Source organism: Notamacropus eugenii, chromosome 3 (assembly GCF_028372415.1).
Source record: "Notamacropus eugenii isolate mMacEug1 chromosome 3, mMacEug1.pri_v2, whole genome shotgun sequence".
NCBI lineage: Eukaryota > Metazoa > Chordata > Mammalia > Diprotodontia > Macropodidae > Notamacropus > Notamacropus eugenii.
Window position 1 is genome coordinate 170237530 of NC_092874.1, and position 19284 is coordinate 170256813.

The 19284-nt window shown below is 40.3% G+C and overlaps 1 protein-coding gene and 1 long non-coding RNA gene across 2 annotated transcripts in view; one reads left to right on the top strand and one right to left on the bottom strand.

Moving 5' to 3' along the window:
• The window catches only part of LOC140533523 (uncharacterized), a 45178-nt gene extending 27251 nt beyond the window's left edge, over nucleotides 1-17927 (bottom strand). The window contains exon 1 of the long non-coding RNA XR_011976949.1: nucleotides 17789-17927. This is a non-coding gene — a long non-coding RNA (uncharacterized lncRNA). The remainder of the gene's footprint in view (nucleotides 1-17788) is intronic.
• The window catches only part of UPF2 (UPF2 regulator of nonsense mediated mRNA decay), a 196899-nt gene extending 177972 nt beyond the window's left edge, over nucleotides 1-18927 (top strand). The window contains exon 22 of the mRNA XM_072653332.1: nucleotides 17864-18927. Within this exon, the coding sequence (XP_072509433.1) occupies nucleotides 17864-17867 (4 nt within the window). The 3' untranslated portion in view covers nucleotides 17868-18927. The remainder of the gene's footprint in view (nucleotides 1-17863) is intronic.
• Nucleotides 18928-19284: the final 357 nt, after the last annotated feature.

Sequence of the window (19284 nt, forward strand, 5' to 3'; positions counted from 1 at the left end):
CTTCTCCCGTTGGTGGTTTCCTCCAGGGGGGCTCCATTTTGGGGATAGCTCTGGGCCAGCCATGTTTCCTTCTTCTCCTGGTTGTGCTTCTGACTTTGGGCTTTGCCACCATGCTCCTTAGTGGGATGAAGGAACGTCTTTCCCTCTCCCAGTAGTCAGCTCCTTTTTATGGGTTGTTTTCCCCCATTAGAATGTAAGCCCCTTGAGGACAGGGTCCTTCTTTTTGCTTGTATTTGTACCCCCCCAGCTCTTGACATAGTAAGTGCTTAATACTATTGCCTACCTGTTCGACAGTTTCTTCTCTGTTCCTCTCTCATGCTGTTCAGTCTCTCTTTTCACTGATACACCAGTTGTCCCTCACGCCTAGACTGCACTCTCTCCTTACCCCTGCTGGACAGAATCCCTCTCTTCCTTAAAGATGTGGTTTGTGTATCACCTTCTACAAAAAGTCCTTTCCTGGTCCCTTCCCTCTCAAACTATTTTCTGTTGTTGAGTCATGTCTGCATCTTCCTGACCCTGTGGGCCATATCATGCCAGTACTGTCCATGAGTTTTCCTGGCAAAGATACTTGGAATGGTTTGCCATTTCTCCCTCCAGTGGACTAAGGCAAACAGAAGTTAAGTGACTTGCCCAGGGTCACACTGCCAGCAAGTGTCTGAGTGTCATGTGTTTAGCAACTTTCTACTCATCTGTATTTATTCTCTTTAGGTATTTATCTTGTCTCCCCTCTAGAACTTACTATGCTCCTTATGAATAGACATTGTTGCATTCCTTGTTTTATTCCCACAGCCTGGTGCAGTATGGGACACGTAGAAGGTCCTTAACACATGCTTGTAACTTCATTGATTGGCTGACCTAGAGTTAATCTTGTTTTCTGACCTGAAGTCATGGGAACCTAAGGTCTCAGTGTGGGAATGCTTAGGAAGACTAAAGAGTCAACCCAACAACTCCTAAAAAGCAAACCTATCCTTCCCGGCCTGCCCCTGCCCCAATCAGGAGGGGAGAAGTTTTCAGGATTTTTTCTGAATGAAGAAAGGCTACTTCTAATCCTGGTCATCAGAAAGGCAATGAAAGGGGCAGAGGAGATAGTGGGGTAGAGTGGAGGGAAGAGTGGCTTTGGGGTTAGGAGACTTGCATCCACATCCTAATGCTCTGTCATTTATTGCTCGAATGACCTTGGAAAAGTCACTTACCTTCCCTGAGTAGAATCACAGATTTGGAGAGTCAGAAAGGACCTTAGCAAACCATAGAATTCAATATATACCTGAAGGAATCCTCCCTAAAATATACCCAGTAGTGATTGTCCTGCCTGTGCTTGAGTATCTCCCAGAAATGAGGAATTCAGCAACCCTCCAATTAAGCCATTTCATTTTAGGACAGTTCTATGTCTTAGGGCTATTCCTGACTTTGATTCTAATTTTATTTCTTGCAAACTGCCCCTGAAGAGGCACAGGGACATAGGGATTATCACTTCTGGAACCTAGGCGTCCTCTATTGCATTCATAGCCAAGATGGCTTCAGCTTTTTGGGTGCTACATCACACTGCAGTTGCGTGGAGTCCTCTGGGACGCGTAGATCCTTTTCAGAACAACTGTTTTCTATCCATGCTGCTCCCATCTTATGTTTGTAGAGTTGATTTTTTTCTATCCAAGTGCAAATTGAATTTCATTTTATTTCCAATTGAATTTCACTTAATTAGATTCAGTCCAGTAATCTAGCCCGTCAATATCCTTTTGGACTAGAGGGAGCTCTGAAAATTTTTTTTACTTTCATGATTTCAAGATTTTTAGCAGGTTTGTGTTCCATCATACCCAAGATGTGAGGGCTTCTAACATCTTCTTTCTTTGGACCTTGCTTTTCCCAAGGGAGATATTCTTTTGTATGTCTTGTCAGGCTTAAAATTCATATTTTGGGAAATTTTCTCTCTCTTTTAACCTCTGACTCAGTTTCTTCAGCTATAAAATGGGGACGATAATACATCTTCCCAGGATTGTTAAGAGGATCAAATGAAATAATAATTGTAAAGTGCTTAGTATATAGTACAGTGCCTGACATAGTAAATTCTTGTTTCTCTTTTTATCCTTGCTTTTCTCTCCCCCTCTGTTACTTCCTCCTTTTCCCCATTCTTCTCCCCCCGTTTCTTCCCCCCTTTCTCTCTCTCTCTCTCTGTCTCTTTCTCTCTCTCTCTCTCTCTCCCTCCCTCCCTCCTCCCCCTCCTCTCTTCCCCCCCTCATCCTCTTCTTCTTCCTCCCTCCTTCCCTCTCTATGTTGTCTGTCTTTGTATCTCTCTCTCCACCCCCAGCTTCAGACCAACAAGATGGCACATGTAGCCCAGCACTCCCCTTCAAAGATACCAGGCTGCCCACTCTCCTAGATTTCATTATTCATCCTGGATTTCCTTCCCTCTCAGCCTCTCCCTTGTTGAATCTAAAGTCAAATCTGAATCTGAGAAGGCCTGGTTTTTTTTTTAAGTACTTAATTTGGAACTGTGGCTATTCTCCACTACCACCCTTCCAAAGGCCATCTTGAGACACACCCATTCAAAACATCTCTGTGGCCTTTCATTAAGAGAGCAGCAGACCAGCAAAGCTAGGTATCTATTACTCTGCTCTCCCATTAACTGTCATTAGCTTGAATGAGTGCTCCACATAGTTTTCCCTTGTATTCACCTCTCCCCCACCCTGGCAATGATTACCTCCCTTAGAATTTTCTGTACCCAACCTTGGAGTGGCAGCCCAAGGATCCGCTGCTCCCAGTGCAATTCTAGGGTCTCTGTCCCCTGGAAAGGTAAGAACAAGGACTTGGGACTCTCCTTACACTTTCACTGTGAGTGACACTGCACCTGAGTCTGGGGAGTTACTATTAGAGTAAAAGATAATACAGTCACTTTTGCCATGTTAGAGGGAGAAGAGCCCCGAAGAGGCATCTAGTCCAGCCTACTTGTTTTACAGATGAGGAATCCAAGACCCAAGTGAAATGACTTGCCAGCATCACAGTGAATAAGTAAGTGGCAGAGGCAAGGCTCAGACCCAGGTCTTCTGCTTCTTCACCTAATGCTTTTCCCATCATACCATATTCTAGCTCGGAGTGGGGAACCTGCGGCCTCCAGGCCACATGTGCCCTTCTAGGTCCTTGGGTGCAGCCTTCTGATGGAGTTCAAGTTTTATAGTACAAATCCTTTTATGAAGGGATTTGTTCTGCGAAGTTTGGAGTCGGACAAAGGGCCCCACTTGAGGACCTAGAGGGCCACATGGGGCCTTGAAGCCGCAGATTCCCCACCCCTGTGCTAGTTAAATCCTGCTCATTTGCTGTCTTCTTAGCTCCAACTTAGGTGCTTTCACCACAAGTATCTGCCAAGATTTCCTTCTTTTTTTAATTTCACAGTGAGCTGTTGACTATATTAAAATCAGGGTTATGGATTCCAAGGATAACATGAAGGGTGGGGGGAAGGGAGAAGGTGAGTGTAGACATTTCTAACACTTAAGTCACCAGGTGATATCAACAGTCTTTAGCTTCCTGGTCCCCGCCTTCATTCCTCACACTAAATGGAATCCCATGCTGTTTTGTTCATAAACTTTTCCTCTAAAGTTCTCCCAACATTCATCAAAATTTTATTAAGCACCTACTGTGTGCAAGCACAGGGTTAGAGCATAGGGAAGATACCAGGTCTAATTAAGACATGGTCCCTGCCTACAGGAAGGTACAAGAGGGGAATTTGGTAGAATAAAATGAATGAGTGAACAAGCGTTTACTTACTGTTTGCCAAGCACTTTGTAAAGCACTAAACATGCAAATAAAAAAGTAGAGACAGTCTTTGCCCTCAAGGAACTTACATTCTATTTTTATCTTTAATTTAGCATATTTTATTTTTCCCTCAATTATGTGTTGAAACAATTTTTAAACATTTTTTTAAGTTTTGATTTTATCTCTCTCTCTTGACTTCTCCTCCTCTGAGACACTAAGCAATCAGATATAGGTTGTACATATTCCACCATGTAAAACATTTCCATATTAGTCATTTTGTACAAGAAGACTTGAATAAAAGAAAAAGAATGAAACAAAGTGAAAAATAGCATGTTTCAGTCTGTATTCAGATAATATCAGTTCTTTCTCTGGAGGTGGATGGAATGCTTCATCATTAGTCCTTTAGAGTTGTCTGGGGTCATTTTATTGCTGAGAATGGCTAGGTCATTCACAATTCTTGATCCTATGATATTACTGTTACTGTTTACAGCATTCTCATGGTTCTGTTCACTTCACTTTGTATCAGTTCATATAAGTCTTTCTAGGTTTTTCTGAAATCCTCCTGCTTGTCATTTCTTGTGGCACAATAATATTCCATTACAATCATATACCACAGCTTGTTTAACCATTCCCCAATAGATGGGCATCCCTTTGATTTCCAACTCTTAGTCACCACAAAAAGAGCTGCTATAGCTATTTTGTACAAGTAGGTCCTTCCTCCCCCTTTTTTTTGCATGTCTTTGGAATGTAGATCTAGAAGTGGTAGTTCCAAATTGGTCTCCAGAATGGTTGTATCAGTTCACAGCAAGAAGCTTACATTCTAATAAAAAGGACACAGTTACCTATGATTTACGATATAATATGATAAGTACATCAGAAATTCTAGGCTTGATTTCTGAGGGTGAGGGATAGAAGATCTTCATGACATCCCCTTGATACACCAAAGGCAGGCCTACCAAGTTTGTGCCAAAACCAGTTTTTTCTGTTTATTTATGTCATAGGCCAGGTTGGGTGCTCTTTGTTATTTAAAATATATGCCCATTTCTGTGCAAAACTATAGCATATAAGAATAGGGAACTCTGAGCACTTGTTGAGACTTTACTTTGTGTAGAAAATTGCAGTGAGGAGGCTGGGGGTGGGAGTGGGATAGATGGCTTCCTGGAGAGCAGGGATCATATTTTGCATTTCTTTGTGTGCCTAGCATATAGCACAGGCCCGGTACCTAGTCAGAGTTTAACAAATGCTTCTGGATTAATTTGTTGACTTCCTTGAAGATGCTTTTTGGAGAACTTCTTTGGTGCTCGTATTATCTGAAATGAATGTTTGACCATTTTTATGTTTTTGCTTCTTTGGGTCTGTTTGCTCAATATACAGCTAAATACCTGGAATTGAGTTGTTTCAAAAATGTCCAGTTTAATGACTGGTTGGGGTAGGTGAGGGGTGACAAAACAGAGAGTGATGTACCATTGAAAATTCCCCATGATTTATACCCAGATCCTTGAGGTTCCAGAGCTGATTGGACATAGGTGACATAGCTAGCTATGCAGATACTACACCATTCTGTAGGAGTTTAAAAGAGAGTGTGTGCCCTCAGTGTGTTGGGGGCACATGTTGATACTTTTGTTCTTGTTATATCTTTGAAGTTATTATCCCTTTGTAAAAAGCTAATTGCTGTTATTTGGTTGAATGGAGCTGAGGTGCTAGCTAGTCACTGGTAACTGACAGTTGGGGAGAATATCTGGAATGGGGGCTCAAGCCAGTAGTATTAGAGAAGAGATATTCCAACCTCTCAGGGGTGCATTTAGAGCACTGACAGGGAAATGTCACAACCTAACCCTGGGATAATAAACCCACAGCTATATTTGTATAGGTGGAGAGGCAGCCAAGAAGAAAGTCACTCCAGGTAGGAGGTGAAATAGTAAGCAAAGTATAGGAGCAGTGAGGGAGGGTGGACCAGTGCGACTAGATCAGATGGTTGCTCTAAGAATGGAGTAGGAAATCAAACTAGAAAGGTAGACTAGTGCCAAATTGTGCAGGGCCTCTAATAGCCCCATTTATACATCACTTTAATGTTTGTAGAACAGTCAACATATTGTCTCATTTGATCCTCACAACAGCCCTGTGAATTAGGTGCTATTATTATCCCTATTTCACAGATGAGAAAACTGAGGCACAGAGGCCAAATGACTTTCCCAGAGTCACATAGCTAGTAAGTGTCTGAGATAAGGATTGGGACTTAAATTCTCCTCACTCTAACTCCAGCGCTCTATCTACTGTACCACCTAGTTTCTTCCAATGCTAGTTTAAGTTACAAGGCAGATTTTAGTTTTTGGATGGAATCAGAGTATCCAGTCAAGATTGCCTCACATGGGCAGGATGAACAAATTTTCCTGTATCTTGCTCCTCAAAGGTAAAACACAAGGAGAGCAAGCTGGATTCAATGAAAAATCTGAGTTTTGGAGTGTGACCATCAAGCCATTAACCCAAAATAACCACTTCCTCCTGATCCCCCATTGCTGCCAAGAGGAGGATTGTGGACAATCAAGTCCCGGTAGGGCTGGGAGCCTTTCCTGAGGCTGTTTAGGGCAGGTACTTCCTAATCTGGGAGGTGTCACCCTGAGGCAGGAGGGAAAGCCCAGTTCTGAGAAAAGCTTTGGGAATCCCCTGTGGAAAGGGAAGAAGAAATGAAAAAGTATGAGTTCAGTTTTGCATTGATCTTTCACATTTTGGACATTCAGTAAGGAAACCACCCTATACATAAGAAAAAAAAAGTGCATTTTCCGTATCCATATTTGCATCTATACCTATATGTGTATGTGACATTTACATCTTTACCTATATGTGTATGTGTGTATTAGCTCTTAAGTATCAAAGTTGATATATATACATATGTGTATATATCTCTTTATTTGAGTTGCTAAGGAGATCAAGATGCTAGAGATGGATGCCTGTTGGTTGGGGCAGAAATAACCCCAGTCTCCCCTCCTTGACCCCAGGAATTATCCCATAATCTGGACACTAGTGGAAAGGGGCTGATTTGATTCATAGACTTGCCGCATGAGATAATATGGGTAAAGCTCTTAGTACAGTGCCTAGCACATAATTGGTTCTCTCATCTTCCCCCCACCCCATTCTCCTACTAGTCTAATGGATCATGGGCAGGTGAACATCCTTCCATCCCTACAGCCCCTCCTCTGATTGGTGAATTCCTACTGAAACCTCCATAGATCCTTAATGCAGGATACCAGATTTTTCTCGAGAAAATGACTTAATAACTGAGGGAAACAGGACAGGCTTTCTTTTTTATTTAATTTTATTATTTTTGAATTAACAAGATGCTATAATTATTTTTGTACAAATAGATCCTTTCCTCTTTCTTTGACCTATTCATTGTATGTGTGTTTGTGTGTGTGTGTGTGTGTGTGTATAATATGTGTATAAATGTACTTAATAGTGTTATTTCTGGGTCAAAGAATATGCACACTTTAGTAACTTTGTGGGGCAAAGTTCCAAATTGCAATCCAGAATGGTTGGACCAGTTTATAGCTCAATATTGGTCCAATTGGTTGTCCAATATTTGTCATTTTACTTTTTCATCTTTGCCAGTCTGATAAATGTGAGGTAGAACTATGGAGTTTATTTTGCATTTCTCTGATTCATTGGTTTTCAAACTTTTTGGTCTCGGGACCCCTTACGTTCTTAAAATTATTCAATATGCCCCAAATGAACTTTATTTATGTCAGTTATGTGTACTGATATGTGTCATATTAGAAATGAAAACATCTTGCTATTTCTGTGAAAATAGTTTACAAGAACTCCCTGAGAGGATCTTGGAAACCTTCAGGGATACCCAGGACACAGTTTGAGAATCTTTGCTCAAATTAATAATGATTTAGACCTTGTTTTTTTATTTCTGCTGATGACTTGGATTTCTTCCTTTGAAAACTACCTGTTCATATTCTTTGACCATTTATCTCTTGGGGAAATGGCTCTTGTTCTTACAAATTTGACTTAGGTTCCTTACAGGATAAGCTTTCTATAGGAGGTAACACCTGAGCTGACTCTTGAAGGAAGCTTGGGATTCTGTAGGGCAAAGGTGAGAAGGGAGCCCATTCCCAGCAGAGAGGACAGCCGATATAAAAACATGAAGATGGAAATGTCATTTATGGGGAACAGCAAGCAGAAGCAGTATAATTTGTGGGAAATGTGGAAAAAATTAAGGAGGATATGCAATAAGCCTGCAAAATTAGGTTGGAATCAGATTGTGAAGAACTTTAAGAGCCAAACAAATGAATTAATTTTGTTGTTACCTTGTTGGTAATAGATAATGCTGTATATGTGTGTATATATAAAAATATATATGTATATTATGTATATGTCACACTTATTCAAATATATGTGTGTATGTGAATATACATACACTTGTATACATATGTATATGTATAGATACAGAAAGCAATGTATTAAAGTGAATAGAGAACCAGCCTCAGTACTGGGAATGCTACTGGGAAGATTCATAATGATACATTAATTTTGTGACCCCAGGTTAAGTCACTTAACGTATTAATGCTCCAGGGCTTTTTTAAACTTTTTCCACTTGAGACCCTTTCCACACTTCTTAAACTTTGGGTCTTAAGAAGCACTGCCAAGGTGTCAAACACACTGCCAAAGACACTCTCAAGTATGACCTGAACCAAGTTAAAATGTACCTGGGAAATATTAAAAAAATAAATAAAACAGATGATGTTAATTTGTGGTTTTCCAAGTCAGTGTGCAATCTGCTGAGATCTTTCTATGCAATTTGATACCGCTGTTCTGGATGAATTTTTAAGCATGTAGGTTGTAGAGAAGATGCTGACATGTACTGGTAAAGGTGTTTTTCCTCATCTGGGACTTTCCTACACCAGTGAAATATCAGGTTAAGTTAAACTGTAGGCAGTAGAAGTTCATAGTTTCTTTTGCTCTTCTTTTTTATATTGAAATATGTGTGCTGATGATTGTTAAGTTTAAAGTAAAAAAGAACATTTAATTAAAAAATTAAAAAAGCTTAATGGAGGATTTTGTATTGTATCCAAGAGACAAACAAGAAAGAGGGTCGGGAGTTTCTTGAGCCCGGAAACTGATCAGATGTTTCTTTAGAAATATCACTTTGGCAGTTGTGTAGAGGATGAAGCGGGGAAGGGGATAGTTAGAGGCAAGAAAACCAGTTGGGAAGATTTTGTCAAAGGTTAATCAAGAGGTGATGAAGGCCTGACTTAGGGTGGTAGTGAACGGGAAAGAAGTGGAAGGATGTAAGGTATATCATGAATGTAAAATCAACAAGGCTAGGCAAGTTGGTTGGTCAGCAACGGAGAGACAGGGAAGAGTGGAAGAGGATTTTGAGGATATGAAGCTAGATAACTTAGAAGTATGATGGTATCCTCAAGAGAAAGAGGGAAGCTTGGAGGAAGGAAGTGTGATGAGAGAAAGATAATGAGTTCTGTTTTTGGATGTGTAAAGTCTGAGATGATAGTAGGACATCCACTTGGAGACAAAGAGTAGAACCTTAGTAATGTGGAACTAGTATTCAGGAAGAGAGTGGGGCTATAGATCACAACTGTATGGCTACATCTGTACTTGAATCTATATCTGCATCTGTAGCCATATCTATAGCTATATCTATAGCATTATCTGTATAGAGGTGATGCCTGAGCCCATGGGAGTTGATAATATCACCAAAAGAGAAAGAATAGAAGAAAAAGAGAACCCAGGATGGAGCCCAGGGGGACACCCATACAAGTGATTATTTGCATCTATTGCAATGATTGAAAATGGCAGAATAGATTCTAAAATTTCAGCATTGTAAGTTGTGAGGCATTTTTGGAAAATAATACAAACATTTCAGAGATGCTAGAGATACAGAGACATGCAGTTAAAATGGAAACAATGACATCTGTCAACATTTCTAGATTTTGTGATGTCTGAGTTATCTAGATACTTTTTTCCTAGAAAAGTTTAGTATAAAGATGCACAAAAATATGTGCATCTATGTATATCTATTTTTGCTGTTCTCAAAACAGCATACGTTAATGCAAAAGAATTCAGGACTGCCATTATATTGCCATATGTAGTATATGAACAAATATGACAAATATGAATGTTTTGTAAAACCATGGAAAGCATATGATAGAGGAGGCAGTGATATAGTGGAGAGAACCCTGACTATCCATGCAGTTAGAATTCAAAGAGATAAACTTAACTGGGGGAAAAATCTTTGCAGCAAGTGTATCTGATAAAGTTCTGAGATCCAACCTATGTGGAGAACTGATTTAAATACATAAGAACAAGAGCCATTCCCCAGTAGATAGATCTTCAAAGGATACGAACAGATGATTTTCAAATAAAAAAAATGTAAGGTATCAGCAGTCAAATGAAAAAATACTTCATTTATAGTAAGAGAAATGCAAACTAAAACAACTCAGGTTCTACATCACACCTACCAGATTTACAACAACGACAAGAAAAGGAAAACAGCAATTTTTGGTGGGGCTTTGGGACAACCGGCACATGAATGCACAATCGGTATGGCTGAGAACTGACCCAACCATTCAGGAAATCAATTTGTAACTATAACTATACAAACTCTTTGACCAAGTGATAACACTACTAGGCACAAACCCAAAAGAGATCAAAGACAAAATACTAGATAGTAAGCAGACCAGGAAAGGCCTCTAGCAAAAGGTAAACCAGTCAATCAATAAGCATTTATTAAGCTCTTACAATAAGCCAGGCAGTGTGCTAAGGGATGGAGATTGAAAAAAAAGACAAAAACATGGTTCTTGCCCTCAAGATGCTCACTTTCTAATGGAGGAGACAACATGTAAATAATTAGAACCATACAAGGTATATACAGTGCAAATAATAATAATACCTCAAATTTACATAGTAGTTAGGATGGCTAGGTTGCACAGTGGATGGAGTGCCAGCCTTGGAGTCTAGAAGACTCATCTTCCTTAGTTCAAATCTGGCCTCAGACGTTTACTAGCTATGTGATATTGGGCAATCATTTAACTCTGTTTGCCTTAGTTTTTCATATATAAAATGAGCTGGAGAAGTAAATGAAAAATCACTTCAGTATCTTCACCAAGAAAACCCCAGATGGAGTCATGAAGAGTTGAGTATGACTGAAATGCCTGAACAACAAAAATATGACACTTTCTATGTGCCAGTATAGCACCAATTCAATATTCACAGTGCCTATGGCAGCTATGAATATGCCAGTGCAATTCTGAATCACAAAATATAACGGATTCTCTACGTGGAAGGCAGAACCAAGACATTTATTCAAACACCGAAAAACCAAATCCATCCTAGCAACAAAGAAATCTATACACAATAACAATGCAGAGGGCACCACTATCCCCAAGGTGTCCCTCTATTAGACTTCCCACAAACAACCTCGCTTAAACAAATCACAAATAGACTCCTTTAAACAAAATCACAAACAAGCTCTCCCACTCATGCTAGTTGCTGCCTGCTCTCTCTTTCCCAGCTCTGATTGCTTTGATTCCCTTCCTGCTTCACCCCTTCCTCCTCCACCTGTTCAGCAAACTCCTCTTACCACAGGGTTCATGTGACTCAGACTTCCATGTGACCCATGCAGGTCACATGGGTCTATAAATGAATGGGAAAGATCTTCCTATTTAAACTACCATTACATTCAGCCCCAAGATCTTTCATATTCATTACGTAGGTTGGTGGGGCAACAGGTACCAACAGAACTTTAACAGGGATAACAAAATAAGCATATAAAACAATATCTTAGGGTGGGTCTTGAGCAGAAGCACCCCATCACTATCCCCCTTGAACAAATGGGACCCCAAATACCTTTCTGCTGAAATTGGACGTAAAGCTGCCCCTGCCCCAAGAGATCCCATTCAAGGGGTCAGTTCCTCAGCTGGCATCTGGAACCTGGTGAATGCCAGGAGTAACATAGCACATTGGACAGGGGGTGACATTTGACTTAAGTAATCAAGCATCTACAAGTAGAGGGTAACCTGCAGAAAACAAATCTGACAAACAAGGTGAACATACAAAAAACCAAAAAGAAAAAAGAAGACAGTAACCAGAAACAGGATAGATATAGGGACAGCCATGCTTCTGGAGTCCATGAACCCACTGTCACAGACTTATTCATGTTTTGTTTACTGTTTTCTAATTTGCAGATTTGGGGTCATCATTCTGGCTAGATGGGTACTTTCTTTAATCTGAGCTGGGGCCTAGCCTATTTCCTATTCTCCCTGCAGGTGTGACAAACTTGAATATGATGTTTCAGGAGGATCTGTAGGGGCAGTTCTTATTTCCCTAGTCAGTCTAATATAAAGCTCCTTTTCTTAATATATTTTGTGTAGTTCATTAGTAGGAATGCCTTCTATTCTTCCAAAATCTACCCCTGCTCTCAGTAGAGCAGTAAACAAATTCTGTTCTTGTCAGTCTATTCTGACTTTGAATCTGCTGGCTATTTACTCTTCCTTCTTGAGGAAATTTATCTTTTTCACTGATTCTCACCATTCCAAGATACCAACAATTCTCCCACCCTTTCGGTGAACCAACTCAAAACATCTGTGACCTCCTGCTGAGTAAGATCCTCAATTATTTCCCCAAACACTGTGTGACCCCCAATTCTCCTGCTTTCTTCTTAGTACTGGACAAACGTCAGTCTCCTCATCTAACTTTGTTTCAATCTTCCATGCATTCTCTTGGGAGAACGGGCAACTGGGTCCAGACTGTGCAAGGCTGCACACACATTCCTTTTGTTAGTTTTTTTTCTTCTTTTTGAAAGCTAAGTTAATAGCAGTGTGTTCTTCTACTACCTGAGACCCCCCAGCTTGCTCTTCTAAAGGTGAGCCTGAACACTGTGGCACAGAAAGATTCCCACACAAACCAACCAACTCCCTTTCCATTTGAGCTTTCTCTTCCAGCAGCTTGTCTCTGCTTTTGCACATAGGCGATAACTTTCCTACATACTCCCACCAGTTCTTTCCCCAGTTCTATTGGTATTCCTTGCAAACATCTTTCCAGATCTCTAGGTTCTCCTTTCTGTAGCCTTGATTCGCAGTTTTCACAGAGCCCGGTGCTTTTAGCCCATTCTCTTGCTACCCTGGGATATTCATTTCTCACTCTAAAATCCTTCTGCCTCCAAATAAAGGCCTGATATTTCGCGATCCCATCCTTGTTGCTAAATGTAGCACCAGTGTGATTGATGTTCACAGTGTCTATGGTGGCTATGAATATGCCAGCACAGTTCTGAATCACAAAATATAACAGACTCTCTACATGGAAGACAGAACCAAAACATTTATTCAAATGCCAGAAAACCAAATCCATCATAGCAACAAAGAAATCTATACACAATAACAATGCAGAGGGCACTGCCATTCCCAAGGCTTCCCTCTGTTAGGCTTCCCACAAACCAGCTCCCTTCAACAAATCACAAACAAGCTCTCCCATTCATACTTGTTGCTGCCTGCTCTTTCTCTTCCCTAGCTCTGACTACTCTGACTCCCTTGCTGCTCTACCCCTTCCTCCTCCACCTGCTCAGGAAATTCCTCCCACCACAGGCTCCATGTGACTCATGCAGGTCACATGGTCCTATTAATGGATGGAAAAGATCTTCCCATTTAAATTACTATTACAGCCAGGTACATAGCTAAGCATTTTTCAAATGTCAACATATTTCAATCCTCGTAACAACCCTGGGAGGTGGGTGCTGTTATTGTCCTCATTTTACTGTTTAGGAAACTGAGGCAGACAAAGGTTTAACTAGTGTCTGAGGTCAAATTTGAACTTGGGTCTTCCTTATTTCAAAACCATTGTATCCTTGGTGCTACCTAACTGGTTCTACATAGCAAGTGGGAAATAACCTCAAAGAGAAGGTGCTAGCAGTCGGGGAAGGAAGGAGAGGTGGAATTGAGTTGAACCTTGATGCAATCCAAGGAGGCTAAGAGGGAGAGGTGAGGAAGGAAAATATTGTGAGTATGGAGGACTAAAGATAGGCTGTCATGTATGAAGAATAAATAGCAAGTAGGACCATGGACTTGCATAATAATAATAACAATAATGAAAAATTTATAAAGAGCCTACTGTGCACCAGACCTTATGCTAAGGGTTTCACAATGATTATCTTATTTGATCCTCACAACAGCCCTGGAAGTAGGTGCTGTTATTATCCTCCTTTACTTGCCCAGGGTCACACAGTCAGTATGTGTTTGAGGAAGAATTGGAACTCAGGTGTTCCTGACTCTAGGCACCTCTCCTCACCTGCTTTATCCACAATGCCACCTAGAGTGTATAGAGGAATGTTCGAGAAGCCTAGAAGATGGGAAGAGGCCAAGGCTGTACATGCCAAATCATGGATTTTATATTTGATCCTAGAGATCACAGGGAACCGTTGGGGTTTATGAAGTAGCTTTGACTGGGGAGGGAGGTAACAAGATTGCCTTTAGGCAGTTTAAATCACTTTGGCAGTTGATCAGAAGAGATTGGAGTGAGGAGACGCTTGAGGAAGTTAGACTGGCTAGGACATTATTGCAGGAGCCCAGGTGTAAGGTGATGAGGGCATGGACCAGCATGGTGGCTAGGGGGTAGAGAAGAGCAGAAAGAAAAGGGCAGATATAGGGAAGGGAGAAACATCAAGACTTGGCAGCAGATCAGAAATGTGGGATGAAGGCAAGAGAGGAGTTGAGGATGACACTGAAGATCCAAGCCTGGGAGACTAGGAAGATGTTGACAACTTCAACACTGTATAATTTCTTTTGAGTCTCAGTTTCTTTGACTGTAAAATGAAAAGGATCATGTAGGTAGCTTCTGATATCCCTTGTAATTCTCTATCTTTGATCCTAGGATCATAAAATCTCACCCTCTTTGCTTTAATAGGGACAGTTAGGTAGCACAGTGGATCGAGTGCCAGGCCTGGAGTCAGGAAGACTCATCTTCCTAAGTTCAAATCCAGTGTTAGACTAGCTGTGTGACCTTGGGCAAGTCACTTTATTTACCTCAGTTTCCTCATCTGTGAAATGAGTTGGAGAAATAAATGGCAAACCACCCTATTATTTTTGCCAAATGGAGTCTTGAAGAGTTGGACATGAGTGAAACAATTGAACAACAGAAATGCTTTTTATATGGGTCATTGACTTCAATAAAGGTCTAGGGCACCCTCATCAAATCTGCAGATGACGCAAAACTAGAAGTGAGAGTTAACACACTAGATCACTAAATCAGGATTCAAAAAGATCTCATCAGACAAGAATGTAGGACAAAATAAGTAAAATTTAATATCAGTAAATATAAAGTCTCATGCTTGGGATAAAAAACCAATCAGCTTTATAGTACATGATGAAACAGGCTTGGCTGATAATAGTTTACCTGAAAATTATCTAGGCGTTTTAGCAGACTATAAATGAAGTGTGAATCCACAATTTATTATTATGGAAGCAAAAAAGAAAAAAGGTCATTTGATTTTAGGCTTCATTAAGAGGGTAAAGCATCCAAAAAGAGGAAAATAATAAATAGAGCTACAACAGACACCACAGATCATCTAGTCCAACATAATATGGGTTAGGAAACTAGTTTTAGTAATTTGCTGAAGGTAACAAATTAGCTATTGTCCAAGGTAGAATTTGAATCTACATTCTCTAAGACTCTTTCCATGGTACCAAGGCCCAATTCAGGTGCTACCTCTTTCCTGCTGTCATTAGAAAATAATTTCTCCCTATTCAAATTCTCCAGCATTTTATCTGTATCTCTCCTTTGCCTTTATTACATTTGTTCTTGTATCATACCTTTTTGTTTATATACTCTATCCCATTTGTTGATCTATAAAATCAAGGGCAGGGACTTTGCCATTTCATTATCTCATGGCTAATAAATTGTCTTGTTCTTAAGAAGTGAGTAATAAAAATTCTTGGACATTATTGACGTACAGGCCAACCCTAAGTAATGCCATTAAATGGTTTAGATAAAGCACTCAGACAAAACAATGTAATCATAGACAGCTGGTTCCGTAGAGTCAGTGTTATAAGTATTAAATGGATGCTTTCATGATGGTGTATTTTGGAGGAACATCATAGGAAGCTTTCATCATGATATTGTAGTATTTCTTCTGGGCTCATTCTCCCAATTCCAAAGTCTCTAGAGGGTGGGTGAATACTCTTCCCTTAAGGATCTAGGAATAACCCTGAAAGTTTGCAACTTGTAATGTTATCTCTCATGAGACCCCATCCGATGTGCTCCCCCAATAGTTTTTAATCAGTTAATGAACTTTTATAAAAAGGAATTTACTGAGAAGGTACAGAACAGAAGTCATAAAACATTCCAGAAGGGGAGATCACTGTGCCCTCTACATACACTTGGCCCCTGAGTTGAGTAGCCTCAGACTTAAAGCATAAAGGTAATGAGACAGTCCTGATCCTTATCCTATGGGCTGGCAGTCCATAAGGATCTCACAGAGAGGAAACAGTCTATGTTGGTTTGAAAGCAAAAAGGGGAAGAAAAGAACACTTAAGAGCCATGTGCAACTAAATAGTTGAAAGATCTTGAACAAATGGGCAGAATAATACAATAGATATTAGTGTGAGCACTCAAACATACAAATGTTAAACAAAGAAACTGATCTGACGTGTAAGGAAACACATCAGAAAATGAACTACTGTATAACTGATTTACATATGCATATATATTAGTTTTATATAGTACATATGTGCTATATAACAGTGTACATATATATATATACTATGTATATATAGGAGTATATATAACAGTAGCTATATAATAGTTCATTCAATACATATATATATTTTTTTTTAAGAGGAAAAATGCTTATTTTCTCTAAGGTGTGCTGAAAACTAGGGTATGCAATAATGAAAGTCCCAGATGTGGAGTTTCTCCACAGGTTCCTCATAAATACAAAGGGCCCAAAACTTATCTGAGATGAACCCTCCACATGTAGCACCTCATCTGGGCTACTTCTCCAGTTTCTACTCTGAAATTCAATCTACTTCTCTCATCAGGGCTCTTTGATCGGGTAACCCTGAAGTTCAGAGATTTCTAACTTAGTCGGCAACCTCTGATAAAAATTGCAAAATGCTTTCTGCTTCTTGAATCTGCATAAATCTAGATTTGGGGAGCAATTACAATTTTTATCTATGTATAAGGTGCTACATAAAATCTATATCAAGTTGACTCTTTTGACGCTTTTTGTCTATATGTGGCAGTAAGGGAAACAATCAAAAGAAAATGCTTAAGCCTTTCTAGGACCCCATAGAACTATTCTGGATTGGAGTTATAGAAAATGGGTTTAAAATGTACTGCAGCTAATTTGTTGAAAGCAATTTTGGGGGGTTGGTGAGGGGATTGGGAGAAAGAGTGTAATGGGTGATGTCCCAGTTCTTAGAACATACTTAGATTAACCCTTACATGTGGATTATACAGAGCATATGCAATATTCTTTGCCTACTGTTAATTCAGTAAAGGTTATGAGATAATCCTTATCCTTATCCTTTGGGCTGGCAATCCATAAGGATCTCACAGAAAGGAAACAGTCTTTGTTGGTTTGAAAGCAGAAAAGGGGAGAGAAGACCATTTGTGAGCTATGTGCAGCTAAATAGTTGAATGATCTTGAACAAATGGACAGAATAATACAACAGTTTCCAGCCATTAGTGTGATTGAAGAACTAATGCTATATAGTGACAAGTCTTTGGGTTGGATAAGAAGCTGGAAGCACTAATTCAGTAGAGGCTGAGCTAGAAATGCATGTGCATAAAAAAGGTTTGAACAATCTCCCTCCTTCCTTCCTTCCTTCCTCCCTTCCTCCCTCCCTCCCTTCCTCCCTCCCTTCCTCCCTCCTTCCCTCCTTTCCTTCTTCCCTTCCTTCCTTCCTTCCTTCCTTCCTTCCTTCCTTCCTTCCTTCCTTCCTTCCTTCCTTCCTTCCTTCCTTCCTTCCTTCCTTTTTTTCAAGTGAGAGGACTGCCATGAGCTCCCAGATAGGAATGGGGCAGCAGACCTTACCTCCTACCCAGTCACCATGTGTCCTTGACTACTTGGCACTTCCATTCTATTGTGTTTCTTCCTTCTTGATCTTAGGTGAATGATTATCCAAAGTCAGAATGGACCAGGTTACAAGAGCTTCACAAGGCTGGAAGAGCTACAAAAGGTCCCCTCAGCAACCAGAGTCGGTAACAGAGATCACCAGAGGCCAACAGCAGCACTAGATGAGTCCAGTGAGGAGCCCTCAAAGCAGCCAAATGACCTGCTTGACCCAGCCCAGAAGTGGATTGACCTATCAGCCAAGACACTGAGTCATAACAGAAGCTATTCCAGCTACGCAATGGAGTGACTTGTCCATTGGTGATACCTCACCCCAAAGAAAACTTGGTGGGGATTCCTAGAAGAGAGAAAAGGACTCCCAGGGGCAGGAGTTGAGAGGTACTCCTTGGCACCATGTCTTCTCTAAGTTATGTTTGTACTTTCAATTTTAGTTCATTCTTCCCAGAGAACTTGTGCATAGACAAGAGGAGAATGTTGTCTCCTGGTTTGGGGATTGTTTTATAACCACTGTTCTTGCTATACCTTCTCAGTAAATACCCTTTTGTAAAAGAGTACTTTGATATCAGCTGTTTGATGGATATTGGGGAGAAGTTAGCTGGCTAATTGATACTGGGGGAGTATACCAGATATAAGCAACAGTAATAGAAACGCTAGCCCCTTAGGGTTACTCAGCAGGAGAACCCCGAGGGGAGAAGTGGTTCACGGTCCTCTGTGGACCAAACTACCAGTGTGAATGGGGGTTGGGAGAATATTCCTAAAGGAAGAGCTACCATTTATTAGCAGTGATTGGTCCCAGTGGCATTATGTGGGGCTAACCTATAATGCAAAGTTTGGGAGAAAAGTAGAATGACAAATGATATGTAAATGCTGATGGTAACTATGGAAAAAGTACATGTATAAAGTTATAAGAAGTAAGGGAGGCCACAGAAACTTTATTGTTCTTTTGATGTAGTTTACTAGTGTAAACTTGATTACATACACAATAAAAAAGGAAAAAAAATATACGGAGGGTGATGGTGAAATGTTACACCCTTAAATCATGTGCTAGGCTATTCCAGCATTATTTTTATTACAAAATAAATATTGGTTACTAAAACATATGCATGTTATTGAAATAGCATCGATTATTTGCTTTATATGCATCATGGCACCAAAACATGGCTGTCCAGAGGGGGTGTTGAGATTGGGAAAGGAGCCAAACTCTGTGCACAGCCCATCTCTTCCCTTGTTCCTTATCTTATTCCCTTATGTGTGTGTATCTGTGTTTTCTTAGACATAGACCTATGTCATTTTCTTTTTTAGCACTAGCTAGCAAGCCATCTTTTCCCATATTCCCTTTCTCTCAAAGTCATCAGCCCTAGTTATTCCCTGTACTCAAAGGAAGACTGCCAGCTGGTGCTAGGCACATAGTAGCCAGCCAATGCACTCCCTGCACGAGTGACTGTTGGGAGGGTTGT